This window comes from Takifugu rubripes, chromosome 12 (assembly GCF_901000725.2).
Source record: "Takifugu rubripes chromosome 12, fTakRub1.2, whole genome shotgun sequence".
Taxonomy (NCBI): Eukaryota; Metazoa; Chordata; class Actinopteri; order Tetraodontiformes; family Tetraodontidae; genus Takifugu; species Takifugu rubripes.
Window position 1 is genome coordinate 1,411,992 of NC_042296.1, and position 24,721 is coordinate 1,436,712.

Consider the following 24,721-nt stretch of genomic DNA (forward strand, 5'->3'; position numbering starts at 1 on the left):
GAGAAGAAGCGATGGTGCAGCTGTGCCGCAGTGGCCTCTCGGCCTACTCCAGGCATGCTGGAGGTCGTGGGAGGAGAAACAGCAGCACGACGACTTTCAGAAGTCTATCACGTCTTAAGGACGGGGGGCCTGTGGTGAGTGGCTGGACAAGGGGGGGTTTCTTTCTTTTGGGGAAGGTTCCGGGAGCTATTTTTGAAGAAAGAATCTAAACAGGGTTCAAAGTGGACTGTGTTGGGGTCTCTGCGTGGGTAGAATTGGCCACAAATATTCCGAGAGGGGCGGTTCTGGACGCGCCGTCATTACTCCCAGCAGCTCTTCTATTGCATGGACAGCTCAGGCATTAACGTCATAACGGGTGTCTCCCTGCCGTATTTTTATGCTTATTATAGCAGATGCTTCTTTAAGTGAATATCCCCGAGGCCGCGTGTGCCCGTTCGTGCCGACATACCGCTTCAACCCAGGCGTGCGCCAGCTGCTCCGTGTCCTGGCGCACCAGCTGGCACACACCTAGGATGGCCTGCCGCTGCTCGTGGCTGGTGTAGGGCGAGTCGGTGAAGTCCTCCGTCCGTTCCACCAGCGCCTCCATCTGGCCGCTCACGCTCTGCAGCGGCAGGGCGTACAAGTTCTCCCGCAGGCACTCCACGCCGGACTGCAGGAGACGCAATGGAGGAAGCGGTTTGCGCTTTTAAATGCAGCTACGGTACCTTTTTTGTGTTGCTGTCGGTTGACATATCTGTGAAAGAAACTACACAAAGAGCCTCGCTTGCACAAAAAAGTGTTTCATCTTCTTTCAAGAGGTTTATTAATAGGACAGTCAGAGCTTCGCTAATGTACCCTAAAATGACACGTTGCACATTAGCTTTTCTTGATCAGCTCTGCCATTTACAGCCTGGCAGCCATTTATTTGAAGCTTTAAGCACACTCGTCCTTTCATTAAAGTACTTTGTTCCTTCTCATCAAAGCAGAAAACACCATTTTTGACATCTTTCATTTGTCTCCACAGCCTGGGTTGTTGTCTGAAGTGCGTTGCCATTTTCTCATATTTGCTCGGTCTTTGTTATATCACTGCCCCATTTAGTTTTACCCTAAATGAACTGAATCGTTCCTCTAATGACGCTGCGCAACAATGATCGAATCCATGGACCACACCTCTCAAGCCCCAGGCTCACTAAGCTTCCACTACGACCCCTTCCTAAGGTCTCATTTCTCAGTTTACCTTGAAGTCTTTAATGCCATCGTAGATGCTGGCAGGTAGGATCTTGTTCTCCCCGCAGCTCCGCGACTCGGTAACAATCTCGATGACCTGCTCCAGGGCACAGCGCATTCGGTGGAACACGGCGTCTTTGTTGATCCGGGCTGACTCACAATCCGGGTGCCTCAGGCAGGTCTCCGCAGAAGAATTCAAAGTGCAATGTCAAAGCGCACATCCTCCTTTACTCTTTGCAACAAACTTGACATTTCACCTACGATTATTTACTGTTTTGTTTTCTTTTTTGCGATCGTGCGACGTGTCAAAGTTTAAAACTGAAAGAACCTGGCTGTTTAAGCCGGCCAGCTGTTTACCTTGGAGGCTGTGAGGAGCATCATGGTGCATTTCTCCAGCACTGCTCTCGCCGCTGCCATTCGTGCTTTCTTCTTCTCATCTTTCAAGTCCTGCGTGCACAAAATGTATGATATCGACTTCAACGTGGGCCGTCAAAAGGACGATACAGAGTGCGGTCGTTCATGCCGCCATAGACACACCCACGATGCCTCTGCTATGTTTCCGAACACCTGACACTTCCGAGGTTAATGTCACCTGACACATTGGGTAGATGATGGAGATGATGCACGAGGAAGAAGCCTGCTGAATGAACAGCTCGTCCCTCCCTTCACTAAAGATACAGAGATGATGGAATTATCCACCATTATGCAGGTCCCTTTTTATAAGGGGTTCGTACACATGCACGAGAGCACGTGGGTGGGAGTAAATATCTCAAAATGGGGTGCCAAGTGGGGGGTGGGGGGGATTGTGGCTCCTGTGAGGAGCGTTTGAGAACGTGAGCCCATGGTAATCCAGACAGGAGGGCCGCTCCTCTCTGGCTGTCTGCACGTCACAGCCGCTGCGCTCTTCATCAGCTTCTTTCCTCGCAGAGGCTGAACGTACGCATCAAAGACAGATTAGCAGCTAGAAAAGTTTTTAAACAAACCCCACAGACACTCAAAGTCGGATGTTTTGCTGAGGTTTTAAGCGCGAATTACGTTTTGGTTTGCCAATCTGTGTGAGACAGGGACGTTAAAACCACATTAAAAATGACGGGAATTACCCAAAGATGCCATATTTGTTTTCTTATGTAAACACTTGAGGCTTGAATTATTGATTTGTTCCGAGTTTGCGTGCGCATTCATAGTGTAAACATAGCAGGCTCCACAGTCTAAATCTATCCCTGCATTTGCATATTCAGAACAGCAACATTTAGAAAATCACTGCTTCTTGGAAGATTGCATCGACATGGCCGGCACACACAGGCCAGACCTGCTTTTCAGTGATGATGGAACAACATCTAAAGACTCTGAAAACAGAGGTGCGTGCATTGGCAGGCCACTCACGTTCTGCCTGTCTCCGGTGAGATGGGCAAACTCCACCATCTCGTTGCCAAATTGGCTGAAAATCTGGACGAATTCCTGGAAGGTGCTGACTCTTTCCAGATGGTCCAGGGTAACCAGGACCTGACAGGAGTGAAACGATCAGATCAAAGGAAAGGGAAGGAGGGGGGGGGGGGGGGGGACATTTCCGATCTAGCAGGACTTTTGCTTGTATTCCTAAAGAAACAGGTCACTTTACACGACACACTGAAAGGACATCACCCTCCTCCACTGTATTAATGACCCAAAGTGATGCAGCAATATCAGTCATCTGCTAGAATAAACCCAGAAACGAGCGCTTCCAAACCTGCACTTTGGCTAATAGTAGTCTGCGCTCCTGCTAATTTAGCAGTTGCTAAGAGTAGGTAGTGCTATCGTAGAAGCTTTCATCCACGGCAGACAAAAAAGCAGGAAGGGCTGTAATTGTATTTGCCAGTAATGGAGGACAACGGTCTGTCAATTCTCTCTCCAAATGAAGCTAACCAGTCATTATTAGGGTCCTCATTTCCATTCTTGGCTCAGGCTGCAGTTATCACAGTAAGAGCATCGCCGCTACACAGGAGACAGACTCTAGGGCTCCTTCACATGGCCTGTGCTTATCCACGGGGACCTACGCACACACACACACACACACGACTGAGATTTTTTCCGTGCCTTTAAAAATGGTGCATCTAACCTTGTTGCGTGATGTAACAATCTGCTTGATGACAATGCGGTCGGCTAGAACCAGGACTTTGGTGACTGAAGAGAGCAGCAAACGGGCAGCCTTCACCATCCCCGTCCTGTCACTGAACACCGTGACTCCCCCGTCCTGCTGAGATGGCAACGGCGCTCCCACATCTGTGAGCTGGGCTATGGCATCACCTGCCAGGAAGCAAGCAGAGTAGATCCAAGGATGGTGTGAGATCTCCTGCATATGGGATGCAGCAGAGTGTTCATTCACTCCTGCGTTTATTTTTTATTTGACATGTTTTGGGTGTTTTGTAGTGCATTAAGTAAAGACTGGGGATAAATAGCTAACGCCTCAGTGAGTTCCCCTGCAATACCACCGCGATCCGCTAGGGGCTGTCTCCAAGTGGCAATCGAAAATACTCCTTCTAAAACATTTTTTCTCAACTCATAACAGTGCTAACAGCTACATTTTACCATCAAAAATATGATCTGGTGGTCCATCTATAATGAATTCTCTAATTATTAATATAGTAATCCTTTACGTCTGCGGGCGTGTCCATCCCATTGATGCCAATCAGGCCGGGCTGCATAGACTGATGTCAAAGGTTACACCCGCCCCTTGCTCCTCCTCCAGCTCCATCCTCTTGTCCAAATATGGTTATTTGTGTTTCCAAAAACTCAAGACGGTGACATTCTGTAAGCCAAACTCCTGAAACGTCACAAACCTACGGGTGTAGCGTCACCAAGGGGTGCCACTTGCTATTAAGCCATTTCAGAGGAAGATCATGCTGGATCTTGCCCATTTCCCATGTTGCTCCGGTGCACCCAGGCATTCCCAAAGAAGAGCTGGAGCGAGTGACCACATAAACCTTTAGGGTACTCTCCCGCTCCCGCTGCCACCGAAGTCTTGACCCAATTAAAAAACAGAAAATGGACAGACAGAGGGTCAGTTGAGACTTTGCAGCACCCTCCAAGTTAGTTGGGCGCAGCGTTCTTCCAATCTGCCCCTCACTACCTCGGGCAGAACATATCGTCCTGGACAGGATGAAACACAACAGTACTATATTCAGCGCAGCGTCACGACAGCTATGCCAGGCTGACCCAAACACTTCTGGCATGCTTTCTTTTGATTATATAAGCTATTTTTGAGCAGACAAATGAGGCCTTCAAACACAATTGGCAAACATACCAGAGCTAATTCCCATGCACACACAATATGCAAAGGCAAAAATCGCTGTGCAGACTCCAACTTGTCCCTTGAATCCTTATCAGACCTGTTTGGAGAGGAAGAATACAGAGCTTGGGTATCTGTCAGTAAAAGTACTTATCAAGATGGAAATGCCCAGAATAAAGAGCAAGAGCGAGAGGGGGGAAATAGCTCAGTGAACAGCGGGGCTCCATTGGGTCATGCAGCTTGGCTGTCTGTTTGGCTTGGCTGGTCTTAAAAGAAGCAACACAGATGGGCCAATTGCTTCCGACAGGCTGCTTTTCCACGCCAGCTCTGCTAAACTGGTTAAAACATCTAGGCCTGCCATGCAAAGATGGCCGCTCAACCCTTGTGACAGGGGCAGGGTGGGAGGTCGAGGAGTTCCAGAGAGAGCTGGTGTGCAGTGAGAGAAAAGAACCTGGGAAACAGTAACGCAAGTGCGGGAGGATTTTGGTCCAGTGCCGCCGTCGCTTAGCATCTTGGTTTTTCCAAAAATGTACTTTGTGCCCATTGCCGTCCTCTGTGCGTGAGATCTCAGCAGTAAATGCCAAAACAATACGTATTTCGCATGTAACAGCAGCCCGACCTTGCAGAGGTGTTGACGTTGCTCATTCATGAGCTTTTCCTCAATTATATTTTTGTTTTCCCCGTTTGGGAAAGTTGAATCCTTTCCAAGAAGACAAGCATGCAAACGTGAGAGTGACACGGAGAGACTGAGTGAAAGTGACGCCCAGCGAAGATGGCCTTCACTGACCTGCCTCATTGGATCTCTTTTCCATGCTATGATGGGTAGCATCTAATTAAACTAGTGCTTTCAGCCTGCCTTTTTTCATTCATTAAAGCACACAAAGCTGAGGCCTGCCTGATTAAACTCTCCCTGCAGCTAGGTATTAGAGAAATGCCAATCCTTCACTAACTATCCTCTTTCTCTCAAGACGATTTGAAAGCAGCAAAACTCTTGTTCTGGCCCAGCATGGCTCAATTATTCTAGTTAGTATTTCTGAACTGCTTTGCACAGGGACCCACACTTTGACCCTACCCAGCGTGCACAGCTGACCCTACCGGTAGCTTTTTCCAAGCTTACTTCCTGCTGTCAGTGCTCTCTTTGTCTGAGTTTCAGCCATCCTTTCCAAACTGCTACTGTGCGAGGATTAAACTCTTTGCTGCACGAGCTGGCTCTCTGTAAATAAACCTATTATCACAACCTTGTGTCGAAATTCTTATCTAGTGGGATTCTGTTTCTGATCTGGCCTGACAGAGGTTAAATAAGGTTTTTGCTCTCCGTGATAAGAGGAGAGCTTCCTTAAATAAATGTTCTACTAAGCAACTATTGGTGTCAATATGGGGAACAAAGTAAAAGAAAGTTCCTCATAGGTGGACACTAAACCAAAGGTCACTGCTAAACTAACCTGTTATTTTATAGTTAATAATAATACTAACAATAATAATAAAAGCTACGAGTCACTCATTTTGGGCTCTTCGTGCTCTCCTGTTACAACTGGGCACCCTTTTGTGTCTTGTTTGTGCTCTTAGCATGACTGATGTTAGCTGCCAGGCAGTTACCCTGTGCATTAATAAAAGCCCAAACACTAATAATCACCATTAAATGTCAGCACAGGACTGAGATATCCCATTACCTTTATTAGTATGTCTACATCCTGAGCACGAAGCCCATCGGTTCTGCTGCAATAATCCCACAGAAAAAGCAGCTCGCGCGCCCTGTCCTCCATTCTCTTGGCTGTGTTCCCACCTATCCATTTAAAGGCTGATCCATACATTGCCACGTTAACTCTTGGGCAACGACGCTTTTTCCCCCACCTTACGCCATAAAAACAACGTATTTAGAGCTCTCTGGAGGTCCTCTGCTATAATAATATTAGACAGCCGGGCTGTAAAGAGGACAAATCGAACTTTGTTTAAATCTGATTACACCGTGAAGCCTGGAGCTGATGTCTGCTGCTTTATGAGACTGTCACAATCCCTGTTAGCAAATCAACGCTGATGGGAGCTCAATAACTCAAGTCTTGCCGGCCAACTCGTGCTATAACATGCGGCGACGCACCAAAAAGAACCCCGCCGCGTGTTTCAGATGGCGCGAAGCACCAACGGACAGGAGCGGAGGCCGACCTGCTCTGCGGGCCTCGAAGCAGGCTTGTCCCATCTCGTCCTTCAGCTCTTGGTTCTCTGCTGCGATGGCCTCGCCGACGGCGACGAAGCGTCCCACGGCCACATTCACCGCCTGGCCCACCCTGTGTATGGCAGCCAGGGTGCGCTCTGACTTCTTTGGCTTGTCTTTATGGTTGATCAACGTAGTTATCTACAGGAACAAATGGAAACCAACACAGGTGTTAAACTACTAGCGAAACAGTTCAGCTGCTCATATTTTCATTGTGTTCATCAGAAATGATTTGATTTTTTTTTAAAAGTTATATTGTACTGCTCTGAAGAACCAGCAACCCCCCCCAAAGATTTCTACCAGTGCGCTAACATGGAAATGTGAAAACAAGAATGTTGCCAAATGTAGATTTATTAGCATAACCAATGAGGAGCAAATGTCACGAGCTAAAGGATATATTCGTGTTGAAGGTTCTGTGGGGCAAGTGTGGAGAAGCAGACGTTTTTAAAGAGAGCAATTAATGTACTGTTTAAAATGCAAATTTGTGAAACGCTGAAGCCTCACTCTCATTAAAAAAAACAGCGTAAGTGCGGCTCCGGCCGGTTGGACGCTTTAAATGTGCTGTTCCACAGACGCTTGGGTGCAATCCAGGCTCTCTGCTGCACACCGACGAGCTGGACTCATGAGCTCTCCTCTACTGGGGAGAGTGTGCTGTGATTACATCCTGACAACGCTGTTGACAAAGGAGCACGCTACATCTGGAGCGCACACTCCATTTACCCCATCAGCGTGGAGGAGTTTTTCCGGCCCGCTCAGATAAGAGAGAGGCTTTGGAGCACAGGCGACCTGCTGTGCGTGTGCGAGAGCGAGAGCAGGCGGCAAAAACGGACGATGGGCTTTGCTGAACGAGGACACCAATTATGAACGGGTAAAGCAGATCATAATTAATTATTTATTCATCGCTTCCCCTTTCTCCAGCTGCTGTCGTTCTGGGCGTGTTCAGCGAGTCGTTTGGGTCAGTGGGTGCTTGTTTTAATTGGTCCAAGGGCTGCGCGTGTTTTGAGTGGGGCCACAGAGCCCCTGCCGCTTCATGAGAGTAAACAAAATAAAAAAAAGACCCTTAGTTAAATGATCCAGCTCAAAAAACAATTAGCATAACAATCCAAGAGAGGACCAGAAGCTCGATCTTACAACAGCTCTTAATGCTACTGATGCATTCAGGTGTTCTTGGTGAACACCCGAGGAGCTCCGGCCAGTCTGAAGGACTCGAGAGTCTCTGGGGTGAGAAACGTGCACACAGACCTGCAAATATATAACTGACCTGTGAGTCTTTTTTAAATGGTACTTCCCTGATTCTTTAGATTAGCCGTTGCTACTATAGGGCACACTACACCAGATCGATTAATACACACATTTATTAAAGAATATTGGCATTTCTAAAAGGTCACTATTACAAATGTCCAGTGTCGTAACAAGCTACTGAATTTCAATTTGCCTGAATTAACAAACATTAATAGCTGCTGGACGCGGCGTTATAGCTCATTGTCCGCAGGGTTTTGGTGAATTTAAACCTCCAAAGTGCATCGCCGCCCCGACAACGCCATTTTCCAGTTGTTTGTTACTATATCTACAATGAGGTCTAAAGCGGCTTAAGAGATAAGGGAAGGGATAACGTGTCTGTTTTTGGATGAAGGGAACGGCCACGTTTTAGTTTTAGGCTGCATTTACACAATGATAGAAACACGAGAGGAACCCCGCGACACTTTAAAGCAGCTTTGGACGAGGTTAGCGCCTGCTAACAAAAGGTGACATTTAAACCCCTCGGTGAACCGGAACGGAGGTGTGAACACGTCAGATCTGAAAGTCCCGGGCCGCCAGAACGCCGGCTCACAGTGGCGCAACAAAAGTCCTCATTTATTTGCGGGGTGAGTGATAAGCGAAGGGTGAAGTAAATCTGACGCCATGTGTCTGGGAAAGTCAAACACAGAAGAGACAGATGGGGAGAGAGAGCAGAGGACAAGCGCTGTCAGGGATCCTGCTCATAAGGGACCGGTTGGTGGAGGCACAACTGGGCTGTGCCAACAGGACAGTAGCAAGATGAAGAGGACGTGATGGCGATCCAGTGCTACTGCGGAGGAGAGCGTGACAGATCCTGCATTTGTTAGCGAAACACAGCTGAAACACTGACTGATGCTACTTGTTTTGGTCCGTTTGGAGTCACCACCAATACTGGGACTGAGCCCAGCCGCTAATTTAAACTCGCATGTTCGTTAGTACCAGATTAAAGGTTTGATAAGCTCCATTAAACGCAGGAATGTGAACTTCTGGGTTCATCTTTATTTGCTTTCCCTCACACATGCACACGCAGGCATAGCTTTGAAGCTCCCCAGCAGCGCCTGAATGCCAGAGTGCACACCCAACAAAGCAGCATCCGGCCCGACGCCTCCCCAATCCCACCGAGGATTTACAAGATACGAAATCTGTGCGATAAGCACAAACGTAGCACTTTAAGATGCAAAGGCAGATTTCTTTATAAGCGTGGCTGAGTGAGCACTTGCACAACTTTCTCACATTGAATTCTGGGGGGGGGGGGGAGCAACACTGATGTGTTGCTGAAATTCCATCTGCGCTAATCCCGAATTTATTCGGAAAGTGATGTTATGAAAGCAGCTTTGTTTGAGACGTGCCGGCCGGATCTTGATTTCTTTAGCATGACTGTGCACGTGACACAGAAAAGAAAAAGAAAAGGCAGAGCCCCCCTCCTCCCCCTCTCCTTACTCCACACAGCGGGGCCTGTCTGTGACTTTCTTTAACCTCCTACTTTGGAACGGAACCAGTCAACTCCCAGGCATCCACCTCTCATCTCTTTGTTGTCCATAATTAGGAAGACGATTACAAGATCATAAAAACAACATTAGCAGCTTACTGTGAGCGACAGAATGTAGAAATGGGGCCCACCCAGCGGTTACCAGGAAATCTAGGCTAACACCTCAAGGACACAGAGCATAAATCAGAGGGTAACAAAAGCTGGAAGTATTTGTGGCTGCCTCCCACCCTGGCTGAGAGTGTGCAGAGCGAAAGTGTTTCTCCCTCACTTCTCCTCTGATTGTGCAGAGTGTGTGTGTGTGTGTGTGTGTGTCCGGGAAGGTTGTGCTATTATTTGTTGTGGAGTCTGTGCAGTTTAAATGCAGTTTAATCAAAACAAATCCACTCAAACCCTCTTCTGTAGCGGCACATTTGCATCATTGTGTCGTTTCATGAAAACGAGAATGTAAAAAAGTAAAAAGCTCGTCCTAAAGGCATTTAAGCACAGGCACAAACCCACACTAGGCATTCATCACAGTAATTGCTTGAATTGCAACTGCTGTACTGGCATGTTAATTGTCTAAATCTGTTATATATATACAGTATATATCAGATTCCTTTAAGCTGGTGACAAATGTAAAATAGAACTTTTCCTGTGGCAGATTATCCATCAGGACACACTTCCAATTGCATTCACGCAGTACTGCCTTCCCGTCGTGTTTTTGTGTTGGAACAGCGGCGGCGCGCACGCTCGGGAAGTGATTAGACTGCAGTTTGTACAAAAGGGAGGAGGGGAGCTAAGTGAGTCCTGACTTTTGGGTGTTTACTTTATGATCAAATGGACGTATGCATCAGTTAGTTAGCGGCGAAATGTCATTGCTGCAAGGACATCTGCGTCTAAATTAATGTTCGTCCTATCCATCCTGCTCCGTCTCCATATTCAAAGAGTTCTGCAGCTCGAACTACTCGCTGGGGACCGAGAGGGAAGAAAGAAAACACGAGAGGAAAGGGAGGGAAGTCGTTCTGTCCGTGGGCTTTAATGGGTGAGCAAATACCGTCCAAATTGGCTGCGAGCAGACAGGAGTTCGATACGGTCCTGGACAGCATCCAGATGAGATGAAAGGAGAGACGAGCGAGTAGGAAGGAGCGAAGGTGCAGATACACAAGAAGAGGTGAAAGGAGTGAGGAAGAAAGAGCAGGACTTGGTGCATCTATTCTACATCGTGTCTTGTCTCTTGGCCCCCAAAACTTCTTTTAAAGCGATCTGCTTCCTCGCCCTTATCATCTGTGTGTAATAATTTCATCCTGGAGCCCAGCTGCTGCAGCCTGATAGCGTGCAGTAGTTTAAGGCAGTGGGTTCCATAGTGGATCCCGCCAGGGGGTGCTAGAGAGACCCCAGAAATCTTATTTATCTTACCTAATCTCCTCCCTGTCAAAACAGCTGATCGGATCCTCAAACTAGCATCTAGCTAACTAATGCAGAAGTGGACAGGTTTTTGAAAAGAAAAGGTCACGAGGAACAGACCAACAGCCCTGCAGTGAAAGACTCTGCTGCAGAAAGAACTCCTGGCATGATATTAAGTACGTGAAGGGATTATTGTGAGACTAATCGTCATAGATTATAAATATACTATTACAAGACAGGAAAGAAGCCAGCAGTGAATATACAAAGAATCTGTACAGAAATGTGTCTTACACTTATTTTAGATGGCTTCAATCTGCTCAGGCAGAGCGAAAACAGTTAAAAAGTCAGCAGCTGGCTACAACTTTTCTACTAAATTGAAACGACAAGGCTCCGGTTCAATCTCGTGACAAACCTGAGCCGAACTGCATCCATATGTAGCCCTGAGTGGTCACAGAATCTTTCAGAATCAAGGCTGCGTCAGTTTTCATTTGACACGCCCTCGTGCAGCGACGCACACGTGCACACGAGCAGATACCCCAGGACTGACTGCTGCCACACCACGAGGCAGGCCACAGATTCCACACATTACTTCCAAACACCGATCAGCATCCGGGGAGCGGATTTTTCTACAGGTCGAATCCTGCAACTACAAGTGAGGCAGAATCGGGAATCTGCTAAGAATTCACGTATGAAATTCCCCAAAACTGCATCCTGTGCCGGCGGGGAAGGAAGGGGGGGGGGGGGGGGTCGCCTTGCTGACGAGCAGATAAAGCCGCTGCTCAACCTTGATAAATGTGCAAAACTCAAGAGAAAAAAAAATCACATGTGCAAATACAAGATGTCAAAATCAGCCAGGCGTGAAGATCCTCTCTGACACTTGAGCGGTGGAGCCCAGTGGAAAGGGAGAAGCGCCTCTTTTACACAGACAGCGGGGCTGCATAACAAGCATGTGCAAACACACATATATGTGCAAACAAAGGATTCATATCTATAAGCAAGTGTCACTCAAGCGAGCCCTGATGTCAATGTCACTGTGTAAAGATTTCCCATCTCTTCCAGCTGACAGGAAGGAGACAGTTCGCGTCATGGAGACAGCAAACACGGCGGGTGGGAAAGCAACACGTGACAAAGGCTACATATTCCAAAACAAGCGTGTGACATGGACCGTAGCCAGCATGGCTCCCGCACGCAGGCGGACGCTGATGGAAATAGACGGGGAGAAGTGGGGGCGGACGGGGCCCGCGGACACATACGCCGCCTGATGGACGGCAAAGACCACCTGAATGCCACACGGGACAGCGGCTGAGGGAGTTTGACGTTTATCAGACTGTACCCCGTCGGAGGTGAATAAGGAAAAGGCACCGCTTGGCTCTGAAGCGCGGGCTCCGTAATCACAACTGACATTTGAATACGCGGACGGGCAGATTGACTCCCCAAACAACAACAGCTAAAAGGTTAAAACTGATTAATTATAAAGGGCTGCATCCCAGTTTATACAGCTGCTGAAACCACTTCACTCCCCGGGAAGGTCAAGCTTTTTTTTTAACTCAAAAATCAAAATATAAATTGCAATCAACACGCGCAGGAGGTGCGACAGCATGCTAGAGTGAATTTAGGAAGCTCCCCGGAGTTGCAAAGTCACAATGGCGTTCATAATCTGTGGTCCTGGATGACCTCACCGAGTGAGGGACAAATAATCAATAATCAATCACACATCAACACAATTAGGACAGTAGAGAGCAACGTGGCGTTCACTGTCCTGCTCATGGGCACGCTGACACTGTAAATAGACCCAAGGACCTGGGATTTAACCAATGACCTCAGGCACATCACATGCAGCTGATTGGGCGGAGGAAAGATGCATGATTACAATGCTGGGAACAAACAAGTCCCACTTTTAAGGGTTTAATTTGCCGTGTTATTAAATGGTTTTATTGGTTTTATTCTTCGGTGAACAATTACATCAAAGAAACAGAAACAATCCCCACATGGAGTTGGTTGTCAAGGTGATTGAGTAGTAAACTCCTCGCAGCGGTCCTTGAATCCGTTCAATAGCAGGATGCTGAGCCATTGTATCACATTATTTATGCACAGTTAGTTTGCGGCGCTGCAGTAAGAGTGATCAGAACACTCGACACTCTGTGGACAACAAACGTCTCTCCTAAGGAGGGAAAAACAACCTTTTTAGCAGTAAATTAAACGTGTCGACAGTCAACCGAGCAGAGCACAATGCTGCTTTTCATTCTTGCCCGCTCACGTAATTCTCTGGATAGTAGGTGGGAGGGAGGGACAGAGAACGTCGCAGCGGAGGTCACCGAGGAAAGGAGAGACGTGTCAGGAAAGGAACGTGACTGCCGGGTCAAACTCCCTCTGGCTGCCTCAGCGGCGCACATGCCCCGTCTTCGGTGTACCTGGGAATGCATGTTGGAACCGGCTGTTGGGTCGGATTCAGATAAGCACCCCGAGGAGGCGGATTAACCGGGCCTTTAGACCTTTATGTACTGACCATGACTGCGTCCCCTGTGCCGTAATCTTTCCTCGGACCGACCTCGTGGGCCTGAATTTGAAGTTGCTTCCTCTGTGTATTTTGGCCGTGAAAAAAAGAGAAGATGAAGCAGAGAAGAAGTCGCATTTCCCTGCGCGCCGCAGAACTGTGACGGGTGGCTGCGATTTTTCCGGTGGCGCCGTCTGAGCCGAGCGGCGAGAAGTTTCCTCACTTCTCCGGCGTTTGTCAAAACATGATGCGACTGCAAGTGGCGCTCCAGAGAGAGGCATGTTGTTTTTGTGCACGCGGCCCTGCTGACTCACCAGGAAGCAGGCGGAATATGATAACAACAAGAAAGGTTGAACCAACCCGTGCCCTCAGGTTCTCAGCCAACGGTGGCACACATACAGTAAATTTAACAACTTTTACAGCAGGTGCTGTTAATATAATTACTCTGATTATGTCATTGGTTTAATTAGCTTCCTTTTTAAGAGGAGTTACTACCTAAACCTAATTTGAAACACTATGGAGTGATTTAATGGATGGATGGTTGGGAAAAACTTTTATTTAAATGTTTTATCCCCTACAATATTATTGCAAAATGCCATGTTTGGAAATAATAGTCTTTAAATCCCACAATGCGGTGCGACATCCCTGTTATGGCACAGCGAAATGGGCACACTTACATTATAATGAAATCGGGTACTATGGTATACAAAAAGCAATAAAATCTGATCATATTTTTCCAAGAGGCCACTCACTGTCAAATAAAACACAAATATAATCCTGCTTATTTGCCCACGGTTGCAGTTTGGCACCAGTCCTTGAAGTTTGGCCACAAATCAAGTGTTCATAGCCTCTCACAGACATCTTGAAAAGGGATTCTAAATCACAGGAATGGCAGGGAAGCCGGTGGTTTTCCAATATACACATTTGCGATTGTTTCACATCCACGGCTGTTGCTAAGCCCCAAAGTTAGCGGGGAGGCAGAACGGGCTGTGAGCTACCTGGCTTTCAATCACAGCTGTCGGAGACTAATGGGAAATCTATCAAGTCTAAGTGGGCTACTGAGGGTGCTAAGCAAAAAGCTCCTCTGGAATACCTCTGATCACAGCTCCCAGTGCTTTATAGTTTGACAGAATCCAATCAGCCTTAATTAAAACAGTTGATATTATTTATATATTAGGACTGTGTAAAGTACACACTTTAAATGCTTGGTCCATAAAAACTGTAACTGATATCGGACGTAGCGAACAATTGGGAAAAATCATTATGGGACCTTGCTGACCTGGTTTGCTGGTGCTGGTTTGACAGTAATATGTAATCTGCAGTGGGATCAGTTGGGCTGATATGAGGCAGGAAGTCTAGAGGGAGCAGCAGCACCAGCAGCTGATAACAGCATGATAAACCTGGAAGAAAATCAGACGGGCAGCTGTGACGAGAAAATGGACGACGGAGGGACGCGCCGCGTTTGCTAAATAAGGAAAGGGGTGGACAGCTAAGAGAGGCTAAAAGAATAGATGGAGTGGAGCGGTGCTGTAGGGGGACAGAACCCAAAATGACCCTGGTGTAGGATCAGCTGGATAATATTTAGCTGTTGGGTCAGGAATGGGGATGGATGAGGAGAGAACAAGGGGCCTACTGGCACAAATACACAAGCATTTGATTATTGGACTTTAGTGTGTGAGAGTGTCCCGGAATTCAACCCTATAGCACACCAACTACCAAATCCTTGTATTCCACCACCTGCTGTGTTTAAACCATGTGTGAATACAGTCAATATTCAGACTCAAAAAGAAAACACAAGCCACAGCTGGAGGCTGCAGGATTACCTGCTTCTTACCTGCTTCCTCATCATTATGTAGGGAGGTATTCAACTCCAACCCAGTCAAATAGCTCCTGATATGACTATGCGGAATTTCATCCGAACCTGCCCATCAGTGAACAGTTACTCTAATCCTAAACTCCCTCAACTGTTGGCCACCTTCTTCAAAGATGTGGTTGTGTTGGTTTAGTGTTGAAGAAACTAAGAAGAAACGCAGCATTCTATTAGTCGTAGGCTAAGAATATGTCATCGACTGGATAAGGAGTATGCTTAGGAGACTTCTGCAGTTGGGGCGGAATGATTTCGTCTGATGGTGCACAGGAGAGTTTTACATATGCACGAAAACAAATTATTGCTTCTGCTAATGAGATATATGCTCTTTCTCAAAGCAGTTGTTTTTTTTAACCAGATTTTAATAACTTCTGCTGTCAAATAAAAAGTTAAACAGCGAATCCACTTTTCCCCCTGTGTTTTCATTAGAAGTCCGCCAGCCTAGGTGCTGAGACGAGTCTCAAATTTTTCATTCCGGCGTGCGCGTAATGATTAAACAGTGTAGCTGAAACGGCGGCAGTTTGCCAGCAGCTGAATCCCTAAATATTTCAGACAGCGAGCAGCCAGAACATGCATCTTCTTATCCTTTCCAACAGATTTGGAATAATGTGAAAGGCCACACAGAGGCTCGTGCAAAAGTACCAAACCCAAAGCAGACGCAGATAAAAGCCTACACAAGCGTACATGAGCCTGGTCCTGCTCAAGGTTTCTTCCTGTTAAAGGGGAGTTTTTCCTTGCCACTGTTGCTTGTTGGGGGTCAGGCCCTGGGATTCTGGAAAGCATCTAGAGACAATTTTCATTGTAACAGACGCTATATAAATAAAGATTGATTTGATTTGATTTGAAGAGGATGCAGGAGCTTCCCTGGCCTCCTTAGAGAAACCCTTTAGAGGAACATGCTTTGGATATTTCACTGAATGAAATCTGCAGAATCGGATTATTGCATGTGGGAAATGTTTGCATCCCTCCGAAGGTGTAACATAAATCACACCTTTGACACCAAACGTCTCCAAAGTAACCGCGAAGCCTTGAGCATTTTGGCCCTCTGATTGTAACCATCCTGCATCCTGTTTGTTTTGGTTAAAATCTGATATGAAAGCAATAAAATCCAAAGTATTTTCTGATTAGGTTCTGTTTATTCTTCATTCTGATCCTCCTAAAGTCTGAAGTCAATTAAGCAAGTAATAAAGAATCTCGTACTAATCCAAGACAAATGGGGAGATGCTCTGAATGAAGCAGCATCAGGCAACATCTGCCTGGGGTCGCGTTCTTGGACACAGCATGGCGTGATGACAACTGTCTGCTTTCAAATCCCAGAGGTACAAAACAAAAGCCAGACATTGGCAAGTCAGGCCCCCCTTTGGGCTGCCTTCACACGGAGCCGTGTTTAATGATTGGGTAATTACCCCAAATCCTTGGGGTTAATCCCAAACTGCTCGCCAAACCAGCCTGGCAAACATTCCATCAGTCATCATGATGGGTAATTACAAGTAATGGACAAATAATCATGCGGGGTGAACAGTGTGTGAAAGTGATATGACGGAGTTTTGAGGCAGCAAAAGCCCGTTCGGAAACAGCGCCCGTCTGGAGGCTGCTGACCCGATACACCTTCCATAAAATGCTGTTGTTTCTCCTTTAATCAAGATAAAAAGCGAGCAAGAATGGGGATGCGCGTTGAGTTGTCTCTGGCGGAACAAATCGAGCGAAAATGGCTGCAGCTATATAGCAAGCCTCTTCAAAAAAAAAAGCAGCCTGATGAAAGTCGAGAGGGGGGAAGCGGCGGGTGTCGAGAAATAAAGAGCCGTGACTGCGAATTCTCCTCAAAACGGCAAGTAAAAATGAATTTCCAAGAACGTGTTTTTGAAGGCTTGACATCTGAATGAGACCTCAGAAAGTGAGTGACTCCATTAATAAATAATCGGAGTGCGTCGGAGCAAACAGCTGAGCGCAGAGCGGCGGGGGCTGAGCCGAATCACTCATTGATGAAGGTGGTGAGAGCGGGAAGCCAGAGGTGGGAAAGGCCGTCCATGCATACCAGCCATTAAAGGGAGTGCAAAGGTCTCACTCTGGTAGGCTCTTGCTGTGATGCGCATATAAGCAACAGAAAAACACAGCACTTACTTGACCATCCAATAAAAGGTGAGCAGCTTGGAGTTATTTATATACAGTAGATTGGCAGCGTTATATTTGACACGCTAGCGGATTCTCAGCCGCTGCTCTTGAATTGGAGACGAGAAGTCGCTCCTGATATCACATCAAAGTCTTTGCGCAACATTAACTCCTTATATCAGCACTTCCTGTGTGGTCGTTGTGGTGTTAGTACCTCCGCCCAGTACTACCGAGCCATTAGGAAGGTAAGAGCTGATCGGTCAATGGGTGGGATTGCACAGGTATATTGGTATCTAAATAAGGTATTTATCTATCTAAATGCAAAATATTTTTTCCTGGCCATCGTAAGTGATGTGTTTCATGCAATAGCATCATTCCCTTTATATCCTGAAACAACATTCCACCTATAATCTCCTCAGTATCGGGTTAATATGATTACATCCTAATGTTTTTACATCCTATTAGCTTACAATTGTGCTTTCAATACTGTTACTTCCCCCCCAAGATATCTTGTTGACTCTCAAGTATAGTTTATCACAAACGGGACAACCAGATCTCGCTAAGCTGGTTACATGCTGTTCCAATTACCTAACTTGGGGATTAAGTCTCACAATACAAAACAAAGAAGGAAAAAAAGGGTAAATTATCCTCTGAGAAACGGTGAAGCTGAACTTTTCGGCTCTGCAGACCGACTGTAGCCACTGGCTGGATTTTCAGTGGGCGCCCAAACTAATGAGGTGATGCGGGGACACTGGCCTCTCTGGAGAGATGGAGATTAAAGGAAGAAAATGGGGAGGAGGAAGAGACGGGCTGAAATGAAGCACCTAGGCAAGGGGCAAGAGAGTAAGGTGTGTGATTGGGAAACAAATTCATGAAATTGGATGGAGCAATGAAAGGAAGAGTGGAAGGCATACAAATACGGTGCCGATTTCCTAGTACTGACAACCTCTCATGTCCAGAACCTCGGTTCCTCTCAGTAAGAATGAGATGATGTAGGCTTGTAATTACAGGTGCTTTACTGAGAATACAACTGACTATTTACTATGATTTTAGTAGATAAATATATATATATAAATTCAACAACAAAATAGGAAATAAATGGGACATTTTGAAATGACTTGCTACTCAAAATTATGAACAGATCTGCATTCTTCCCCTGCTGCCACGTCAAAACTCATCTCTTTAAAATAACTCATTATAGAGAGGGGAAGAGTTCAAAGATGCTGGAAGAAAGCAATTAGCGCGCGCGGAGCCAGACTCCGTGGTGCGTTCGACAATGTTGCTGCAAGAGAACAAACATGACAAATACCGATGTCATCTGGGATGTGCACAGTTTAACTGAGCTTTGCTAACAATTGGACTGTGGCGTGACGGCGGAAGTTGAGAGTCGAATAACTGACGGGGGCGTGTCATCCTCCTCAACACTAGGTGGCGATAAGCATCTTTTTGCTGGGTTAATGCGGCCCCCTTTCTGGTTGAGCTGCATCATCACATTACGATGTAGAGAATGGATAATCGTAAAGCCTTGTTCACTTCCTAGGTAACTTACAGATAAGATGCACACTATCCCTTGTTGCCTTTTTATTCCACGACTCTTAATGGATGTTTGTTCCAATGTCACACGCCTGGGGTTGTGCGTTGTTGCACATGCATCCTCTAGTTTAACTCCGATTATTAGTTGGACTAATGTGTCCGGTTCTGAGGCAATAATTTGTTTTTTCAAGTGTCGTGTGAAGGTACTGAGTGTTCTAGCACATCAACACGACAGTCTGGGTTCTGGATGTGCGCTTAAGGCATCGAGACAAACGAATCCCTGTAAACCTCTAATATCCTTTGCAGGCAGAGCATCTAGTTATTTATTTAATTTCTGAAGCTGTGCGAGAACACAAATCTGCGAGAACACAACCGAAGAACCAAACCCTGGCGTGGACAATAGGTTGTCTTGCACATGCATTCAATGGTGAAGCCATTATAACGACCAGGGTCCAGTTGTCTGAAAACTGGAGGGAACCTTAATCAATTCACATCAACCAAACAACCAAAACCATACAATTTAAAGCATTTTGTGATTTCTTTAATATGCTGGTGGCCACATAAGACCAGTTTTTTTAAGCTTCCAGGGACCCACTTTTACAGCTCAATAACACACGCACAATAAAAGGTGCGACTTTCTTATCTGGGAGGATATTAAGCAGGGAGAGGTGATGGGAGCGACGTACGACCGACTGCACTTAAAGAGAACGGCCTCCACTAACGACTCCCCTGATAGTAATAGTGGGAAGAGTTGTGAGAGGGGGTGCAGGGCTGAACCGGTAGAGTGTGTGTTTAGGGAGACAGAGAGAGATGATAGAAAGTGCAGTTGGTTGGTTTAGGGAGTGACGGGACAGGTCACCAGTTCATTACAGGACACAACCACACCCCTTGGGGCAATTAAAAGCCCCCAGCCTATGAGCATGCTTTTGGACTGGGGGGACTTCTTCCCCTAAGATAATTGTGCTAACCACTGTCCGCTGTATCACAAACACGCTGTTGTGTGTGTGAGGTAACACGTACGTCATCACGACCTCATAAGATGAAATATCTGATATATTGTGCAGCGTCTGATCTTAACTCTCCGAGCGACGCAGACGCACACGCGGAACACACGAAACGTCGACAAAGCCGACTGGTTGACCACCTGCTACACATCGAGCAAAACCAATGACATGAGTCAGACTCAGTTTTATCCATATAGCTTGCGCAAACCCGCAGGGAATTTGCAGAAACACTAAACCAGGCGCCCCGCCAGGCTCGGATTCTCGGAGAACAAAGATGAATACTGTATAGGAGAAGGGAGCGAGGGTGAGCATTCGACGCGCTGCGTTCAGTGACCTCGCTGTTGCTGGTTACGTAGGAAATATACGCAGGGTCTGACTGGCCTGCATTTAAACTCAAGTCCACTGCGCCTTCAATCAAGCTCTCGTGTTTACAAAGGTTCACCCGGTAATAAAATGTCAGGCAGTTTCGCCACAGATTTGTTACGATTCTGCAGGGAAAAGACTGCAAATACCAGAGCATGACAACACATGACAACACCCCCCCACCTGGACTCATGCACAACAAAGGCCTATTTTGTCTCATTCCCCAGAGATGATTCATTTTTGCGCTGTACGCACGCGCAAGCACGGCGACTGGGCGCCGTAATCCTCGTGTGGTTTCACCTCCATCCCACAGAACCATTAGTCTTCATTAACATCATACAGCTGCAGGAAGCAGATCTGTTGGAGCTCACGGAAGCGCCGATGCCTCTCTGTCTCATAAAAACACAAAGCAACTGCAGTCCCAGCACGCCTGTCATGGAGCACGGGACAAGAGACGTGGGAAACAGTGCTGTGCAAAGCAGCCCCCCCCAACCAAGATTTTTTTAAAAGCCTCTACCACACAGAGCTTCTGAAATTATGACACAAAAAGAGTGATTTTATAATAGTCTTCTTTTAAGACCTTTCTTTACGGATTAAAAAAGTAATCACATGACCACAATGTCACAACTTTTAAAGCATTCAGCGGTCTGATCAAAGCCTCAGATATTATCCTCATCCCCTTTACACAAAAACACCCTCACGGCTCGTCAGACCCGGGACCACCCCGGCTGCTCTGGAGGTGTTTTCACCTCAAACAAACTCCCCCCCTTGAGCAAGGAGGAAAAAGTGATTGATTGTTGCTAATTGCCCACCAGCGCGTCCTGGTCGCCATCACTGGTGGCACCATCAAAGGTGGAAGCATTCACTCGGCTTTCCTTCTCCCCGCGTGACGCCCATTACATTTCTTGACCACCACTGGCTCAATTCATTACCCTCACACTGCAGGGCCATTCATATGGAAATGGTTGCGCTAGAAAAGTAGTAGAAGAAGAAGAACGGCATGCAGGAGAACTTCCAGCTGGGGCCCAAACTGGTAAGACTGTGAATGTTGGGGGGAGGCATTTATAAAGAAAAAAAATCCAGCATTTTCAAAAACGCTGCAAAACTCTTATGTAGCCTAAAAGTACGGTGTGTGTGTGTGTGTGTGTGTGTACATAACCCAACGCCAGGAGACTCCCAGGCCTGTAATTATACCTTTGTAGGAGTAAAGCTGATAAAAGCAGGCTGAGGAGAGCGCGGAGAGGCGCGATGCACTGTAAAAGCAGATAATGCCCCCCCTTATCAAACACCGGGTTTCTCAATAACACCGCTGGGATTTATTACTATATTCTCCCCTCCTTCGGTGTTATCGTACGAGCCCCTCCAACACATCAGAGCTCCATTAGGGAACATCCAAGCAACGCAGCCCACGGCGCATCTAAACTGACCACAATAATTCAATTAGAAGCCCGTGTCATCGCCGACTCTCCTGACCACATAAACCCCATTACTGGATTATTTTGTTCACGTTAAGGAGATAATCTGTCTCTGAAGGATAACTGCGCGCCTCACGAGAACGCCAAAACCCTCCTCGAGAATTAATGCCGTGTAAAATGACATGTATGAAAGGGAAAATAGGTCAGGAGGCGGCACGTTGCGGGAAAGTGTCCGAAAACGTTGCAAAAGGCTTCCTTTGGTCTGACAAACAAATCAAAAACTGACATTTTGAGAAGCTAAAGATCCACATTTCCAATGGCAGAAACACGTTGGTGCGCAACAGCAGAGCAACAGGGAGCTTTTAGATCATGTTTACAGGAGTTTCTAGCGGTTAATGCTCCTGCAGACGCACCGGCTGAAAAGTGAAGGCAATGAACGGTCAGCGCTGCCCGAGTGACTGACCTCCTGACGGCAACAAGCGACAGATGTAACATACGGAGATAACAGTCCTTGGAAATGTTGACTCTTTCACTTCAGCAAAGATGTTGCTATGGGGATATGCGTCACCGAGAGCAGGAGAAAAAAAAGAAAAATTCAGTAAAGATTGTCCTTGAGGCCCACAATTCAAGCGAGAAGTGTAATATTGTAAATGTTACTTGAGTATACGGCACATTCTTATAGAGGGGAACTCAGCTAGCGGTTGCTGGAACTTAAATGTAAGGATAATGCAAAGCACAGCAGATTGAATGCCTGCTTTGTATATGTTGGCACTTCCACAAAGTTCAGTTTCCATTCCCGCTTAAACTCACCGTTCTCTCGGAGGTACAACCTGTCAGTGCCGGCTGGACTAATGTCCCTCAGATTAGGCAGCGTGGCGAGAGACAGGAAGCAGGCTCCCAGTGTTGAGGGGGGGGGGGGGGGGACAGTGTCAGAGAGGTTCCAGCTCGGGAGCGTCCAGACTTTAACTCACCAGCAAGGTGCAACCCTCACTGACCCTTTACCCCCCCCCCTCCCCCCGTGCAGGAAGAGGTTTGCTTTTGATCGACAGGTATTCAACAGATGCATCCCGCTGTAACACACATGCGGCCCCCCCAAAAGACCCCGACTATCCTTCAATTTACAGGGCTGCTTTGCAGCTAAAATCGTTCATTATCTTGTTGACCTGCTCCCCCGACTTTTAAAGCCTCAGCTGCTGTTTCAAGTGTGCAAGCAAGGGGTTGTTGAGAGCACTCGGGGGCCTTAAGTGGGTGTTTCATCTTCTTGTGTGATTGAAAACCAAAACGTACATCGGAGCACCTTTGCACAAAGACACACACAAGACCCCCCCAGACAAAACTTTTGCACCCTCTTTAACACCAGAGGGTTAACCTCGATTTAGCCTGTCTCTCACCAACCAAAGCCAAATGTTTGCGTCTGCTTTTCTGCTTTTACTCCGTTTTGCATGACAAAAGTGAGATTAATCCCTTCACGTGTGCAACTTGTGACGAGTCTCAGAGGTGGTGTGTGTGTGTGTGTGTGTGTGTTGAGGGGCTTTTAACCAGCGCTCACAACAGCAAAGTGTGTAGTTACAGCGTAATAAAGTAACTTCCTCACCATGCGACTCAAATCAAGCCCCCCCCAGCACCAGCAGGTTAACACGAGCCTCAAAGTTGGGCTCATGCCTGCTAACATGGCTGATGTTCCGGAGCCAAAGCAGCTTTTTGGGGTCTAAAGAAAAGTATCAAATGTCGCCGAGCAACTTGTTTTCCGCTCACCTGCGTCACCAGGGGGATCAGCGTCTGCTCCACCGAGCGAGTTTTGATTTCCAGCCCGGAGTCGAAGTTGCTGTTGCCGCACGGAGGTGAAGCCATTCCCGCCGAGCTGAGTTCAGCCTGGCCCGGCACACAAAGGCGTCTCTCGGTTCACCGAGCGCTCCTCCTCGGCTTGTTTCGCGCAACCGCAAAGTGCCGCCGCCGGACGCGGACGCGGGCTGCTGCGGTTCAGGGAGCTGCTGGCGCGGTGGTTCGTGGAGCGGCCGCCCGCTGTACGCGCACGCCGACCGGATCCGCTGTGGCTTCGGTGCTGCTGCCGCCGCGGCGCCCGCTAATGTCCATGTAGCTGAGCGAAGAGCGGCGGGGAAGCGGACTGCAGCGCGCACACGCGCACGCACGCACACCCGCACGCACGCTGGCTCAACCCTTGGTCTTTTTTTCCACTTTAGTGCTTATTACTCAGACTCTTTGCTGTTCAGCTCCATCACATTGCTCCATTCTGAGTAGAAAAGGGTTATAGATTATATAAAGGAATCAGGTCTACAAGTGCACTGCGTGAGGCCGAGCTTTGTGTTTGGCTCCCACGCGCTTTTTTTACTTCTCTTTTTCATTGTTTAAACGTGCTTGGTGGAAAAAAGTTTCCGCTTCGTTTGCAAGAAATTACTGCAACGGGGGGAAAAGTGTTGAGAAACCAAATATGCTGTCCTGTTACATTCGTATTAACTTTATACTGCGTGAACTCCCCATGCAAGCACCTAAAGGCAGTGTGATAAATAGAAGCAGGGGTGATGCATCGATCCACCTGTGAACAAAATGTATGATTCTTGGAGGATCCAACAACAGTTCATTCGTCAATCCGCCTCCATTTTAAGCAGTGATGACACGAAGGTGTCACCAAATGAAGTTTTCCTCTCAGAAATAATGCAGGGTATTTCCCCTACTGCAACCTGTTACCAGGGGGCGTGTGAGGGAGAGTTTGGAGAGCTCTCCATTTTCTTTTTACTCCTATAATAATGCCGTCACGCCAACATTTAATATCCATAGAATATAACAACCTTAAATGTATTTGAAGTCGGATTTGAGCATCTGCTTGGACGCGACGGAGGAATTTATGAATTGATTTGATGCTAATTTCACACTGGGTGATGTTCAATCAGTGTTGTCTTTTTAAAAATTCATAACCCATCTGTCCATGCTGATTTCAGAGCGGCCTGCAGAGAGAGGGAAACGGAGGGAGAGGAACACATCTTTGGTGCCATCCTTGAGACAGAATCTCACATTATCCCCTGCAGGCTGAGAATCCCTTATCATCCCCTCCAAAAACACGCAGATATGCCAGTCAAGCCCGACTGAC

The 24,721-nt window shown here is 47.1% G+C and overlaps 1 protein-coding gene across 3 annotated transcripts in view; it reads right to left on the bottom strand.

Annotated features, from left to right (window-relative positions):
• The window catches only part of ctnnal1 (catenin (cadherin-associated protein), alpha-like 1), a 30,793-nt gene extending 6,961 nt beyond the window's left edge, over window positions 1-23,832 (bottom strand). The window contains exons 1-8 of one of the 3 annotated variants that reach the window (XM_029844885.1): window positions 13,337-13,478; window positions 13,088-13,241; window positions 6,632-6,821; window positions 3,302-3,489; window positions 2,590-2,709; window positions 1,564-1,653; window positions 1,217-1,387; window positions 449-649 (exon numbers count right to left, since the gene is read on the bottom strand). In XM_029844885.1, coding sequence (XP_029700745.1) covers window positions 449-649; window positions 1,217-1,387; window positions 1,564-1,653; window positions 2,590-2,709; window positions 3,302-3,489; window positions 6,632-6,665 — 804 coding nt within the window. In that variant the 5' untranslated portion in view covers window positions 6,666-6,821; window positions 13,088-13,241; window positions 13,337-13,478. Of the gene's footprint in view, window positions 1-448; window positions 650-1,216; window positions 1,388-1,563; window positions 1,654-2,589; window positions 2,710-3,301; window positions 3,490-6,631; window positions 6,822-13,087; window positions 13,242-13,336; window positions 13,599-23,370 lie in introns of those variants that run through there. The other 2 variants (XM_003968825.3, XM_011608878.2) reach the window with 2 other exon arrangements.
• Between the last annotated feature and the right edge of the window lie 889 nt (window positions 23,833-24,721).